At 45.5% G+C, this 14,256-nt stretch overlaps 4 protein-coding genes across 4 annotated transcripts; 1 reads left to right on the forward strand and 3 right to left on the reverse strand.

The window, feature by feature from the left end:
- Nucleotides 1-268: 268 nt before the first annotated feature.
- Nucleotides 269-1,493, reverse strand: BKA67DRAFT_96393 (uncharacterized protein). The gene is made up of 3 exons (XM_046109570.1): nt 1,046-1,493; nt 711-993; nt 269-655 (listed from the first exon to the last, which is right to left on the reverse strand). Exons 1-3 carry the CDS (start codon nt 1,287-1,289, stop codon nt 475-477), a joined length of 708 nt encoding a protein of 235 aa, XP_045952714.1. The 5' UTR covers nt 1,290-1,493; the 3' UTR covers nt 269-474.
- Nucleotides 1,494-1,950: 457 nt separating this feature from the next.
- BKA67DRAFT_583529 (uncharacterized protein) lies at nt 1,951-4,193 on the forward strand. Its single transcript, XM_046104077.1, has 6 exons — nt 1,951-2,218; nt 2,296-3,020; nt 3,179-3,289; nt 3,338-3,466; nt 3,534-3,643; nt 3,707-4,193. The coding sequence occupies exons 1-6, from the start codon at nt 2,134-2,136 to the stop codon at nt 4,026-4,028; spliced, it is 1,482 nt and encodes a 493-aa protein (XP_045952715.1). The 5' UTR covers nt 1,951-2,133; the 3' UTR covers nt 4,029-4,193.
- A 4,006-nt stretch (nt 4,194-8,199) lies between these two features.
- Nucleotides 8,200-10,069, reverse strand: BKA67DRAFT_526420 (FAD binding domain-containing protein; the record flags this gene model as incomplete). Its single annotated transcript, XM_046098750.1, has 2 exons — nt 8,200-9,882; nt 10,037-10,069. 2 exons carry the CDS (start codon nt 10,067-10,069, stop codon nt 8,200-8,202), a joined length of 1,716 nt encoding a protein of 571 aa, XP_045952716.1.
- Nucleotides 10,070-12,012: 1,943 nt separating this feature from the next.
- On the reverse strand, nt 12,013-14,179 carry BKA67DRAFT_583536 (major facilitator superfamily transporter). The gene is made up of 5 exons (XM_046104078.1): nt 13,929-14,179; nt 12,926-13,874; nt 12,605-12,869; nt 12,346-12,549; nt 12,013-12,288 (listed from the first exon to the last, which is right to left on the reverse strand). The coding sequence occupies exons 1-5, from the start codon at nt 14,071-14,073 to the stop codon at nt 12,271-12,273; spliced, it is 1,581 nt and encodes a 526-aa protein (XP_045952717.1). The 5' UTR covers nt 14,074-14,179; the 3' UTR covers nt 12,013-12,270.
- Between the last annotated feature and the right edge of the window lie 77 nt (nt 14,180-14,256).

A 14,256-nucleotide genomic window follows, 5' to 3' on the forward strand; every position in this document is an offset into this window, starting at 1 on the left:
CGTATGAAAGATCTTTCTTAGGTGAGCTATTTCAGCCAGGATTACAACGCCTCCCCAGCTAGCACTAGGATTATCTTAAGAGTGTGTCCACGAGATGAAGTACGGAAACTGAAAGCAAGATAAGACAGCTTCAAAGGGGACTGGTCAGACTTTGAAATTCTTCATTTAAGTGGCAGCAACGTATGAACTAGAAGAGGGTTTTTATGACTAGTGATATCTTGAAGTATAAAGCTCAAAAGCTATGGGTTATTCTCCAAAGATTTGATAATATCGAGAAGCCAAACTAGTCAAGTTATTGGCTGGAAGGGTTCAAAAAGAATTATGGCCAAGATTATATGCGATACATACAAGCTAGGTCTGCTGCAACTGATAACACTGACGATATTACACAAATTGAAGGAGTGGTAAAGCGCTCCTGTGGGTGAATTTGGCCTACCCGAACCAGCCAGAACGCCCATCGACGACTGTAATGCCTCACGAGACAGGCGTATATATGGTGTCGAACTTCTTATATCCCTCGCCCTGGACGAATGTCTGCATCCACGGGCCGTGCGCCTCGGCGTGGGCCAGCTCCCAGTAGAGATCCGCATGTGCGTTGCCGTCAATACGGTATTTGGGCGATCCATCCGCCTTCCGTTCGTCGGCATAGTAGAATCTTCACGATGTTAGTCTTCCAGGCGCGATTTACCAGAAGCGGATTGAGGGCTTACTTGTATCCACGATCTTTGTACGCCGCTGATGCCGCCCAGATCATGTGAGCGGCGCCTGACTTGCCGACGCCCTGGGAGAGAAATCTCGGAAGAATAGCGACGTTCAGAACATTGCCCGTGTAGATGAAGGTACGCGCAGCTGATGCCGGAAGCAGTGCAAAGCCCGAGACGGCCTGTTGCGCGGCGATGAAGGCACTGTGGATGTTGATAGTCGTGTCGCGACTAAAGTCAGCAAAAGGTAGGGCGAAGGGGTCATCGGCGGGGGTGAAGTTCACGGCGCTGACTGCGGCGCGTTAATCGGCAGGCGACGGCACCGTGGAGAACAAGCTGCTTACCATTATAGACGACGACACTGGGGATGCCGAACACCTTCTTCACTTTGGTAAAGGCATTGACCACATCGTCGGTCTTAGAAAAGTCGCTCGGGATGTTCAGTTGGTTGTCGGTGCTGTCGGCCTCCTTCAGTGACCGGGCGGCAAGGGCAACTTTGTAACCCTTAGAGGCGAATGTGCGGGCGACGGCTTGGCCGATATTGGGGCCTGCGCCCAGGATGAGGGCAACGGGAGATTTGGCGGCCATGATTTGATGCTGGGTTGATAATGAAAAAATTTATGTCGTGAGGATATGATACTTAGTCAGGCCTTAGAAAGAAGAAAAGCCAGGCGCAAGTTTTGTCAAGCACGAAGGCTTACGGCGACTATATATGGCCGAGTGCTTAGGTATAGTCGTATTTGTAGTACTTTGTACTCTTCTAGCAGTATGAGACTCGCATATTTATCTTCATAACGCCATGGCACGTCATTTCTGTCTTTAATACGAACGACAAAAGGACGCGTTATACTAGGCGACGTGAGGCGGCCGTAAAGCGAACGAATTGCTACCTGTTCCAGTCCGTGGTGTCAATTGCACCGCTCCTATTGGCCCAAGCTTAACCTACGGCGAACCAAAATCGCATGCTATCGCTCAAAAGCTACGACCTACACTAGGTTCAAGTCAAAGTCACTTGCCAACCCGAGGAATTTGTCAGCTTAATCGTCATGCGGTGAGTAAAAAAACATCTCCTCCAGGGGCTGAATAAAGCATTATAAGCAGTAGAGTGTGCGTTTAGTAGAAAAAATGTCACTAAAGTCTATTTCCGCTTTTAAACCCGAGTTCGGCGGGGCAAACTCTCATGCCAACTTATAATTAAGCAAGCACGGGTACCCGTGCGTCTAGTGATTCCCTGAACATGCAGCGTGCCTGACAAATGATAATTAATAAGCCAATTGTGAGACGGAACTCCGTGAAATGTTTTAGGAACGCAACAAGGCAACTCACGCTCCCCGGCATCTGAACTGACAGGATGAATCTGGTGAAGTGCCTTTCCGGATACCCAGACTAATGATCTGCAAGAATCCCAATCTAGCATCCATTGAATATAAATATGCGCAAGGAGCAAGAACAAATAACTTCGGGCAATCCCGCAGCAAGCCACCGTTGTCCATTATGTAAAAAAAGCTTCGCCCAAGGTACGGATATATTTAGACCACCCCAGAAAGCAGCCTGTTGTATTCCTGCCGACGAACGCTAATACTTATTTTGTCAGAGTCCACACACAAGCGGCACTATTACTATTGTCGCTCCAAACTTCCTGACACCGACACATCTCGCAGGCGATCTTGTGCCGCATGCGTTCGGGCAAAAGCCCGTTGCGTCTTGCCTGTTGGTAATAGCCTAGACGTTTGTGTCCGGTGCAGTGAGCGGGGTGCTAAATGCGACTTTGGTACAGCAGGAAACAGGGAGTATCGGGGAGGCGATTCGGGTTCGGCGCCTCATGCAGCTCACTTGAGGGGCAAGAAGTCGGAGCATCATGGGAGTAAAACCTCTCTGGCCCTCATCAGAGGGTCCAGCCGATCTAAAGACTCAAAAGACAGCTTATTTTCACCGACGTCTCTAAATTCGGCAACGCCCCTCGGATGGTCAACGGAGCACATCTGGGATGCTGAATTCAGTGAGATCGACACACTTGGGCTTGAAAGTCCACTTTTTGGTGATCAAGGTATCGAATCTCTGCTCTATCCTCTCAGTGAAGAGACCGGCATGATCGAAAGCGGCATATCTTCCTTGACACCATCCGCCATTCAGTTCTCTAGTCCCTCGCTCTTTAATCATCGTACCTTTACTAGACCAAACCAAGGCCCATTGGTATCCGTGGCAATACAGATATTGCGGTCCTATCCCTTTATGATGCTCCACAAAGGAGCGCTTCCGCCGTTTATTAGCCCTTTGCAATCCTCATGGGTTGAGACTGCAGTGGGGCCACCGCAACAGGTCAGTTGATTCGCTTCCTCGCTCCATATCTTTACACGTTTGTTCTATAGTATAACAGAGTGGCACTTCGGAGATATAACCACTTTAGTTCATTCGTTGGGTGTTCCAAGCATTTCTCTTATCAGTGGTCTTTTTACTAATCTTCCCTTGATGAGCAGTCTCTACTTACGTGCATGGGCCTTGTCCACTTATTCAAATCTCGAACCGACTCAAATAGGAATCTTATATGGAGGCTGATCATGCTTGAACAAGAAAAAATACTGTCCAAAGTATGTGCGAGTTGGTCTTATTGCGAAACCATGAATAACAGTTGTTAGCATACGGAGTTCGATAAATGGGAGCTTCTGGCTGCTTTCCAAGCCCTGCTTATCTACTGTTTGGTGCGCCTCCAGGAGGTTCCAGTTGGTTATGACGGTTTTGAAGCCGCTCTTCTAACCACAGTCAATGTAAGTGGGCGGTAAACCAGCTTCTCCGACAGTAAATCGTGCGCTATATGGCTAACAACAACGGAAGCTTATTTTCAACGCGCTAGCATCGTTAGCCGGTGGAATCATCAAGATGCAGCTTCCCGATGACCCCGGCTTGTCCTGGATGGACTGGAGCTACAACGAAGCAAGGAGACGGTAAGCACTGTTGACAATGAATTGTAGATGCTTGATTACAATCCATGCTGATTCTCCAGGAAGGACGGTGCTTATTTTTCAGATCCTTAACACTCTAATCGAGATGTCCACGGAGGCTTCTTCCTATCCCACTTGCGGGTTTGTTCTTATACCTCTAGCAAGCAGCGCAACTCTGTGGAATTCAAATAACATCGAGGAGTGGCGGACAGAATTTAACCTCTGCAACAAGGAGCAAAAAATAGTCGGACTCTCCCAAACTGGGGTGTTGACAAAGCTGCATTTGACTGATGCCTGCGTCGTACTTAGCTCCCTGGAGTGGGAAGAATGGAGGGCTGAGGTTGGTGAGATAGGGACACTCGTGATGATTGTAGGGGCCTTGTTATAGAACCATGGCCGCTCTAAGAGAATCTAATCAAACTTTGTTCGCTGGTATCTACTGACAGTGGTGATTGATTGCGTTGGGTGGGATTCCAAGCACAGGCTGAACAACGTCATGTTGAATGATAGTATTTAGACACGAAAATGAAACTAAAACGCTCATCCAACTCAAGTTGCTTTATCAATTCTCATTGAAGCCCGCTATTGAATTAATATTAACAGACTTACGGAGAGTATCTAGCAACTCTTTTTAGATAATAGCTCTGAAGATAATAAGTGATAATGCTACTCCCGCTCGGAGTTGTTAACTTCCGTGCCCTCCAGTTTCACGAAGAACCATTGGCTGCATTACCTTACTCGAATACTTTGAGTTTTTCAACAGCAGTATACGCATCAGCTTCTATATCAAAATCAAGAATCCAACTCTCTCTCCTCAAATGAAGGGACTGGATCCTTCTAAATCGCATCCTAGTCTGCCTGATGCCAACTGCTTCGTGTTGTAACGCCGGTGGCTTGCACCTCGCGTACGCGGCTCGTATCGGATCTTCTAGTAGTTTTGCACAGCTTTTTTGATATTATCTTGACCACCATTCTCGAGGCAGAAGGTAGCCACTACTCCATCTTCTATAGTCTGACTTGCTCCTTGTATCGATGTTAGGAAAAAAGGGTAGTCGGAATCCGTATTCAATATTATTCGATTCTTGGTGAGATAAATATCGCTAAGAGGTTGCGAATACAAGCTTATAGTTAAAGTGGCGATCCGGCGGCGTCGCCTTAACGATCTCTACAACTACGGGGTCCTAACTTTCTACCGCTGTAAGTATAGCCTTGATTTTTCTAAGGAGTTGCCAGTTCCACTCAATATCACTATCATCCTTCTGTATATATGCGCAGCTGGAATCTTAATCCCATTTAAGTCTAGTAGCAAGAAAATATACATTGTAGCTAGTCCAGCTATTGTGTGTGTCCTTTTCTACTGGATATTCAGTCTTTTTGTTCATTATTAATATGTCTGTAGGAAATCACGATTGGAAAATGGTGTAGCTGGATGACTGTGGTCTACTATTAAAGCTAAGGACGATGTTTTGCTATCGTGATCGCGCCTTCTTTTTTTTTTCTTCTGCTGATATTATGTCAGTTGTAGCTCGAGCTCTACGTCGGCCTTGTTATCCGTCTCAAAATAGTTTACAATATTATGGTCTAGTTGGATATCGATTCTTCGATTAATGGTATGCTAGTAGATGCTCTGGTGAAACTGCTACAGTGGTTATTGATTATAGGTCTCTATTACTTATTTTTCTTTTTTCTTTTTTCGGAAAAGGATTGTGTAAAGATTTACTTACTTTGCTTATCAAAAACTTTGACGGCGCCGGCTTTGTGAATGGTGGGATCCAACAGCTTTCCGGTGCCTGGCCATTTGGCGAAGATGTAGAAGGAATTTATCCGAAACCGATGATATCTCCTAGCGGAATGAGGTTGCTGCTCTTCCTAAGAGTGTGATAGAACAACCCTTGCGATTATATTTAATGGCAGTTATGAGTTGGTGAATCCTGTCCCGGCGATAATAACCTTGATACGGCTCGGCGGAAGTCACGCATAGGCGGTTATTGGGGTAGAATGAGGGCTCTAAAATGGATACTGGGAATCAATGTACAAGTCTAGTAGTGGTTGTGGTTGCAATCTGTAGCGGTGTTACTATTTTTCTCAAAGCCGACTTAGATACGTCTGAAGCTTGCTACTTTATATGATAGGGGAACGGCCGACTAAGGTTAGTATTAAATGATCGTAACAAAGTCTATGGTTGAAGAAACCTGAGGCATGACCTTGAAGGGAGGAAGGATAGGGCAAGATTACTGGCATCGTTGTATCACCCACTTAAATGCCCAGGCACTATTTGGAGGAATATTGGATAATATTTTGTAGGGTGAAAAAATTCTATAAGATGGGAGCGCACCTTGTTGGTCAGCGAATAGATGATGGCAATAGTCCAGATTGGAAATTTAATACCCTGGCAGATGGTTGAAATAATTAAATATTTTTTCATGCTTAAAGCCTGAGTTTCGTCGTGCTGGCGGGCGTTGGGCGTGTTTTCTATTTCCCCATTTCTTGGCCCCGTCTGCTCTCTTAGTTGTATTTTGCATTCTCAATCTATTCTCTACTTAATTTATTCCTCCACTTGACCCTCGGTTGACTCTCCCCTTCTTTCCATGTTGTAGAAAGTATATTGTCGTCTCTATGACGCTGTTCGGGATCTTGGAGTGTAGAAAGATGGAGGTCCTGCCAGGCATGGGTAAGTGGAGAGAGCCCCCCCCCCCCCCCCCCCCCCCCCCCCCCCCCCCCCCCCCCGACTCCATCCCCATATCCCTGGATTTTAACTAAGGAGGAGAAGCAAGGCATCTAATGCAGCATGATCGAGGGCGATACAATGACGTTAGTGTAGTACCGCGCCTGTCCTATAGTCCTAATGACCCGTTAAATTTAAGTCGCTGAGAATCCTCAAGTTGTAAGGATCCGTAAAAATGGCTAACAACGTCTTAGAATGGACACAATGATTTGTCTTTCTTCTTGTGATGACTTTGGGAGCCGCAGTATACTAATAAAACGGGTAAACGGTTAGGAAGAAGGAGACAACCCTAATCATTGTATCGCTATCTGCTCTTGTGGTTGGTGCTTACAGTCCCATGCTAACGTCTGGTTTGGTGCAGGTATTATAGGATTTGAATATTTGTATGGAAGCATTCTTGCAGTCTACTGCTTGTCTTTCTTGGCTATTGGGCTCGGCTTCTTATCACGAACCCGCTCGCCACTATCATTGGCAAGCGGCCCGTGTACATCTTTGCAGTGTGTGTTATGTTTGCAACAAGTATCTAGAGCGCCTCAGTATTAAGCTATAGCTCGTTCTTGCCAAGCTGCATCGTCGCGGGTATTAGTATGGCGCCCTATGAGACCCTGGTCTAGACTAGTGTACTATCACTGACTTGTACTTTGTGTATGAGTGTGCTACTTTTATCGGTGATGGAATCTGTTCTTTCTCACAGGTATTAGTAGCGGCTCTTTGATTTTAGGTCAGATTGTTGAGTACGATAGTTACCAGTGGATATCTGGTGTCTTGCTATCTTCTTCAGGATCTTGATAGTTGCTGTCTTGCTCTTAGTCCTGGAGACTGTGTACCGAAGAGACTTGATTGTTCCTGTATCGGTTAAAGATTTCGATGACCCCGAATTTATAGTATATATGAAATTTGCCTACGATATAAAACGAATCTAGTGAGTAAAAAGGTGCTGTATAATTTGAAGCTGATTGCGACTAAGCTCCCAAAGACCTTTGTCTAGTCCATAGGTATCTTTATTAGAACTTATGGGAGTACTCTGATCTAGAAGGTATTCTTCTGTCTAGTGGTACTTCTGTTTTTTGTAGGAAGTCTGGTGTGGCCTAGCAGTGACCGCTAATTTTGCTGACGGGGTGTTTTCGAACTTAGGAACCACAATCACCTAGATTATTATCTTTCTAGTATTGAATAGCATCCTCTTTATCCAAGTGTTATCTAACTTCTCTATGAGCTAGATGGGCTTATCAGTTGTCGCTGTTCATTACGACCATTATTGGCGAGCTCATCTGGGGCCCGCTTAACGATTGGATCTGTGTGTACCTTTTATGCAAGAAAAAGGGCATCTACAACCCTTAGTTCTACATTCTGCTTATGATTGTTACTATTATGACTGTATAGTGGATTTCTTCGGCTTTGGTGCGAGTCTCTATTACCAGACGCACTGGACCAGGCCAGAACTTTGGTTCGGACTTGCTAATAGCATTCTATTGCTTGTAGCAATATGTGTCTATGGATACATTGCAGACGTGTACTGTGCGCTTAATGAGGAGGTATTTGTTGTTATTAACGCGTGCAATCTGCTAAATTTCGGCTCCATCTACTTTGTTGACGACTGGTTGGTCAAGTAGCAGTTGCTGGTGATCTTCTGCATTATGTGTTCCTTGTTCCTTGTTTATTAGCTTCTTATTACCTTTCAAAGTATCAGACTAAAAGCTTAAGCAAAATCAAAGCATTTTGATATCCTAATGGGACTGTCCAAATTCGATACAGTGTCGAAACATGCAATTCCAGCCATAGTGGCGCCTTCTATTGTCCCAGTGCAACAGCTCTTATCTTCTTTTGCCCTATTTCATTTTGGTAGGAAAACTGGAGATACAGCGAAGGGATTTGGGGTGAAAGTGCCGTGAGGATCAGCTCTGGCCCTCGATCTGCCCAGCTTTTCGTACTTTTCCTTGTCTTCGTAATAGCACCTCCAAACATTCTCGCTTCCTAGGTTCCAGTCTCCGTATGAACCCCACAGTAGGCGCCTATCCTGCTTACTGAAGGGGCTTTGTGGTCCTACCATAATAGAGTCATTCTTTGCCTGCCAAGCCTCGGCGTAGGACTTGGCGTCACTGTCCGGGTTGTGGAAGCAGTCTATAACCTGCATGACAGTGGTGTCTCTCCAGCTGTAGGAGGTCCCATTGTACTTGTTGGTGTTGAAACGAGACTGTCTGCCGCCGAAGCACTGTACTTGTACGGAGAGCTTACAGCTGAGGTAGCGCTCGTAGTTCTTCTCGCCTGGTTTACCCTCAAGGTACTGGCTTGGGTTATAAATCAGATCCACGCGGCCAACCAAGGCATCAACCCATTTGTCCTTAATCAGAGTCCCAGAGTCTGTAGAGTACGTCCGCTTGACGTAGGGTAGGTCAAATTCGCGCTCTTTTGGGAAGATCCATTCACCTGTCATCTGAGACATGTCTTCCTCGAGCGTGGTCAGCTGCAGTGTTTCATCTGTGAAGAAATTATCGAGATCACGGAACGTCTGGAACCACTTATCAACGTTTGTGTCGTACTTGTCATCCTTGTTGGTTGGACACCACTGTGCGAACAGGACGATGACTGCGGGAAACCGTCCATTGAGCCAGTCGAGAAACTCGTGCGCCAAGAGTTTCTTGATCTTATTCTGCAGCTGTTGCCATAAATTGGCGTTGTTCAATTCCGGGAACAGATTGGTGATTGGGAAATCCGTACTCAACACGCTAACGCATAGATCGTAGCCGCGTGGAAAGTCTGGCTCGTCGGCCATTTCGGCAACAGCCGTTATGAGTTTCTTTAACACTTTTGGGGAGTAGATCCAGAGCCCTTTGAGGCCATATGGTCCTTTAATGTTGTGTGGACCGGCAACAGTTCCAATATAGTCGGCAGCCCGGTACACTTCGACTACGTAGTGAGTGATGATGCCAAAGTTGCCCGGGCTGCCTCCTAGTATGGCATAAAACAGGTCATTATCATTGGCCTTGGTGACGACTCGAATGATACCGTCGTGGTCAACCATACGAATCGCCCTAACGTGATCGCCAAACAGTCCAAAACTTCGACCAAGTTGACCGTATCCTCCTGTCTGAGCATGGCCACCAACACAAACATAAGCACATTGACCGTGAGGAACAAAAAGGCCGTTGTGTCTGAGATATGCGTTCAAGTCCTTGATGAAATTGCTTACGCCGACAAAGACATGCGTTTTATCATTGTCAGCAGGGTTGGAAGGCGGCACAACCATCAAATCTCTATACGTATTTGAAAGATCGATCTGGATATTTCTGCCGCTTGTGGACGAGGCACCGCTGTACTGATGACCACCACTTTTTACAGCAACGGCAATTTCGTTATCACTGGCCCAGTTTACAATCTTCACAACGTCGTTGTCTCCCTTCGGTTGAATAATGAGATCCGGATACATATCATGGTCTTCCCGATAGGTTGAGGTCGCGTATTGCTGGTTGAAGTAGGCGTAATCCAACTGCTCAGCGCTAGTGCCCTTCCGAGAATACTATGCAATACTGGAGTCAGCCTTTTCATCTACGAATATATCTGGCAAATTATCGGAAGTCAATGGTTGTGCCTCAAGAGAAAAGACACTAGATCGGTAGATCTCCATTTTCAAAACAGCCTATAAAGGATAGGGAATAACCATGAGTTCTTACCTGCATACCCTCGATACCTTGAATTTGGACCATATTGTCGTGTGATGATATCTAGGGCTCAGAATCACGGAGATCACATACTATGGATAAGTAGTAATGGTTATATATACATATGCTAGTGTCTTATAACCCTACGACACTGGAGTTGTGGCTCTTAACCGTAACTGACTTCTAAATTATTATCCGTTAACCTAAACTATTACGAGCGACTAACACATGCTGAATGTAATAAAGATACACAGGATTATAATTAGCAATATAACTTTAAAAGTCTAAAAGAAAAACAGTTTTATTCCGTTACAACCTGTATTCGTTTAGTGCAGTCCTTCTCGTTCTAGCCTCGGAGCTTTTACGCCAAATCGCGCCAGTATTAGAACGTCGACCGAGACACATGTTAACCACGGGGAAAGGTTTTCCACAGGCATAGTTTAGAAAACCCGACAAATGTTTTAAGTTGTGGATAGAAATTATATTCAGAGTCCGGGAAGCTAAATTTGTGATCTCAATTGCATTCACCAGGCTCATTTGCAAGTAGAGCGGTGATTCTCTACCGATCTAAGACAAAATAACTTCATTTCCTATGCTTTTTCCGTCGTTCCAGCTTTTCTATCACGACGAGGCGTCACAATCTAGCTGGTTTTTCCTGTTGATGCTGTTCGAATCAAAAATATATTTGCAGGTCATGTGCTCTGCTAGACTAGACACGAAATTAAAGGTTTGCGCCACCCAATGCTGTGTCAGCCTTGATAGTGGAACCGTCAATCTTTTGGGCATTTCCTGCGTGCTATTCTGAAGTAATGATAAATCGAATGCTCCTTTAGAATACTTGACGTCAAAAACCGTGTGATTACCGGAGTAAGTGAAGCATCAATCCGTAACGATCTGGTAGATTGACTGTGGCTGATAGCCCGTCGTACTGAGTGCTAGAGCAGCTATAGCCCAGACGGCTGACACTAGGATGCTAGATCTTATCTTATTCACATACCCCACACAATACACCGCATAAAGATCGACTTAAACCATGCATGATACGCAACGTAAGCAACGGCTGTGGTTTGACGCCTCTTGTTATAATCTAAGGTTATGTGGCTACGGGTCACCGATAGGGTTATGGGTCATATTAAAAACCCCATTGATAGAATTTCGGATACCCCACCAATAACCCGAAACGCACCTTCAGAATAGCTGAAGCACCGTAGATTCGAAGGAGCCAGGCTTTAGCGCATTGGCCAATTCGCCCATATATCACTACTATCACTTTAAACCGTCCGTAAATGCACGATTATCCAGGATAAAGGACTGGAATGTGTTCCGTTTTCTCCACTTACAATCAGAAAGGACAAGATCATCTTTTGTGCTCTAGTATTAGCATTGATCTCACTCCAGCGAATCTGGATACAGCGATGCACAATCTGTCTAACTGCGCGTGCTATGCATGTTTAGTACTCGTACATACTAAATGTATCGTGATAATATCATGACAATATGCTGTTCTCCATATCGGCTTCAATCGCTCACGTTGATCAGCAACAATATGCAGACGTCCAGGACCCATGACGTGAAGTAAGTCAGCATCTGCGATCCTGGAGGTCGCTATGCTATGAAAGTCGATAGAATTCCTGCACTCAAGTTTGAACAATTCTCATTGTCACAATACTTCAAATTATGCTTGCAAAACCAAAGAAATGCGTGAAAGGACATGGCACTCCACATCGATGACCCGACGAGAAACCTTTCGTAATATTTTGGAAAGAGCCCTATGTAGCTTTAACAGAAGCAAATATATATGATGATTACATGTTGAAGTAGGCTTTGAAGTTCAGACAAGGTAAGTTCTTGGCTATGCACGGTTCTTGGGGTAATCTTAGGATTGTGGAAAGATACTGGGCTGAACATCTTACAGGTGGTTGATAATTGTGTATCACATCGGCATGTTTTGCAGAAGCGGTAATTAAGGGTGTTAGAGAATAGCGAATAGCAGTTGCTACTAGGCCAGAGACGCCTATCCTTATTTTTTGGAATCAATCTCATTATGACCTCAACTGTTTCAACGTTATTCTGCGCTATACACAGTGTTATTCGGTGCTTGTTACGATAGTGCCATGGACTGCGCTAATTTTGGATGATCGTAAGCTAGAAACTGCCTGTATTTGGTGGAAAATGTGTTATTGTTCGGCAGATTTTATAGAATACTTGGTGGCTCCTGAGATCATAGAACACCACTGTTTTATCAATCACAACGTGTAGCGGAACTGCTCGCAAATTAGAACCGACATCGCTTTTGGGTGACTGGTTCAGGAGCAACTTACATAAGGGTTCTCGAAATCCGTGTAGTCCTGCTCTCCCAGAGTCTTGCCCTGATTGACTTGCTCTTCCTTGGAAATCCCGTCGTTCTGCATCTGTAGGTCCCGACGCCTATTTCTAATGACATATAGCGTGCGCCAACTCAGGATGAGTAAGAACTGTAGACCAAAACATACTGCACATGCCGTCGTACCCGAAACATATCTTGGCTGCCCTCAAATAATTAGTTCGGACAATCAGCATGTAAAGAATCGAATGCCGTACCGCATCTTCGGTCTTGAAGATCTGACTGCCAGTCATGTTGCCCACACAATAGCCCACGAAAGTGAAAGACGAGGTTAGCGTTCTTTTTGTACGACCGGCGGTGTTTGAGGGGATGAGTGTCCAAGCCAAGAAAAGCGAGATGACGAAGGGAACAGTCATGAAGTAGCCTCCCCACTTGACCCATTTGTAGTGTGCCTCATTCGGAAGCAGAGCCATCATCAGAAAGCCACAGAATGGGGGGATTGTAGAAAACATCATAAACCACCTAATCGACAATCAGCTTCAGAGAAATATTATGATATCAACATTTCTTGGACCTACATGCGCAGGTTCTTTTTCCTACTGGTCATAATGCCAATCAATATGAAGTATAGAACCGAAAGAACACTACGTGGAATATCCAAAAGAATGACTTGAAGATTAGTAAATCCGAACGAAGTATTGATAATGGACCCGAATGTGGTCAAGCCGCCGTTGGGGACCGAACTGAGAAATGCATTTGCCCCTGCAAACCAAAAACAGGGATCGGCCAAGCATTCCTTAGCTTGTTTCCAATTCCACTTCTTGACTCCAGTTCGGTCGTGTCCCGTATTGTTGCTAAGTATGCGAGTATTGGCCATCTTCTTCTCCTCCGGAGATAACCAATGGACCTCAGACGGTGTTCCAAGTAGAAAGAGGCAAAGGAAGCCGGCCAGCAGTGTGAGCCCACCAAGGAAGTAGGACATATAGCGCCATGCCTGAGACTCAGGGTCGCGATACTCAACAGTACCGATACCGTAAAGGACTAAACTGGAGATAATGCCGAAGCCAGCATTGGCGCTCTGGAACACGAGCGCCCGTGACGCATGCTCGCGTGTAGTGTACCAACTACCAACGACAAGAATGAAACCGGGGCTAATACAGCACTCGAACATTCCCTGGAGCGCGCGAAGGGTGACTAGTTGAGTAAAGTTCTTAGCAAAGCCAATGCAAAGCACCACAATTCCCCAGCAGATCATATAAATAGACAAGGTGCGGCCCATCTTGTAGCGTTGTAAAAGGATATTTGAGGGGAATTCGAAACACAAATAAGTAATGTAGAAAACAGTGGTAAGCCATGCATATTGCTGTCCAACGAGGCCGGTGTCTGTGCGGAGACCAAAGGTTGCTTGCGTGCCGATAGATGTCTTGTCTGTTTGCTGAATACCGTAGCAGAGCCACATCAGAGGAAGCAGATATCGGTCAACTTTGCGCTTCAACTTTTTATACTGCTCTTCTGAATATATCGGAACTGTCGTTGACTCAGTATAATGGCACTCGTATTAATGAGCAGATTGACACTGACGTTCACCATCGTCTACTTGTGCCGCAGCAATACTACTGGCCTCACTGTTCCCAAGACCCACTTCTTTCTTCTCAAGGTCCCGGCCGAGGGCAAGGGTGGATTTGAGTTCGGCCGGAAGCGTCGTGACATCGGATACAGTTGCCATTGTGAAGTTAAATACCAAAAGCAGCACTCATATGTAGCGTGTTGAACAACCGCATTTCTAAACTGCAAACCTGAGCTTATATATTTCCCGATGGTCTCCGTTGACCTGGGTTGCATTGGATAATCTTGCAGGTACAGGTGCCACTGATAACATATCTACAAAGTAGCCAAGTGCCGCCCATTT

The sequence above is a fragment of the Truncatella angustata genome (assembly GCF_020726525.1).
Source record: "Truncatella angustata strain MPI-SDFR-AT-0073 chromosome Unknown BKA67scaffold_10, whole genome shotgun sequence".
NCBI classification, from domain to species: Eukaryota; Fungi; Ascomycota; class Sordariomycetes; order Amphisphaeriales; family Sporocadaceae; genus Truncatella; species Truncatella angustata.

Coding starts and splice junctions, on each gene's coding strand:
- BKA67DRAFT_96393 (XM_046109570.1), bottom strand. CDS start 1,289: ATGGCCGCCAAATCTCCCGTTGCCCTCATCCTGGGCGCAGGCCCCAAT. Junction 994..1,045: donor CAGTGTCGTCGTCTATAATG/GTAAGCAGCTTG, acceptor AACGCGCCGCAG/TCAGCGCCGTGAACTTCACC. Junction 656..710: donor TACAAAGATCGTGGATACAA/GTAAGCCCTCAA, acceptor AACATCGTGAAG/ATTCTACTATGCCGACGAAC.
- BKA67DRAFT_583529 (XM_046104077.1), top strand. CDS start 2,134: ATGCGCAAGGAGCAAGAACAAATAACTTCGGGCAATCCCGCAGCAAGC. Junction 3,021..3,178: donor CAGTGGGGCCACCGCAACAG/GTCAGTTGATTC, acceptor CTTGATGAGCAG/TCTCTACTTACGTGCATGGG. Junction 3,290..3,337: donor AAGAAAAAATACTGTCCAAA/GTATGTGCGAGT, acceptor AACAGTTGTTAG/CATACGGAGTTCGATAAATG.
- BKA67DRAFT_583536 (XM_046104078.1), bottom strand. CDS start 14,073: ATGGCAACTGTATCCGATGTCACGACGCTTCCGGCCGAACTCAAATCC. Junction 13,875..13,928: donor ACAAGTAGACGATGGTGAAC/GTCAGTGTCAAT, acceptor AGTCAACGACAG/TTCCGATATATTCAGAAGAG. Junction 12,550..12,604: donor TCTTCAAGACCGAAGATGCG/GTACGGCATTCG, acceptor ATTTGAGGGCAG/CCAAGATATGTTTCGGGTAC.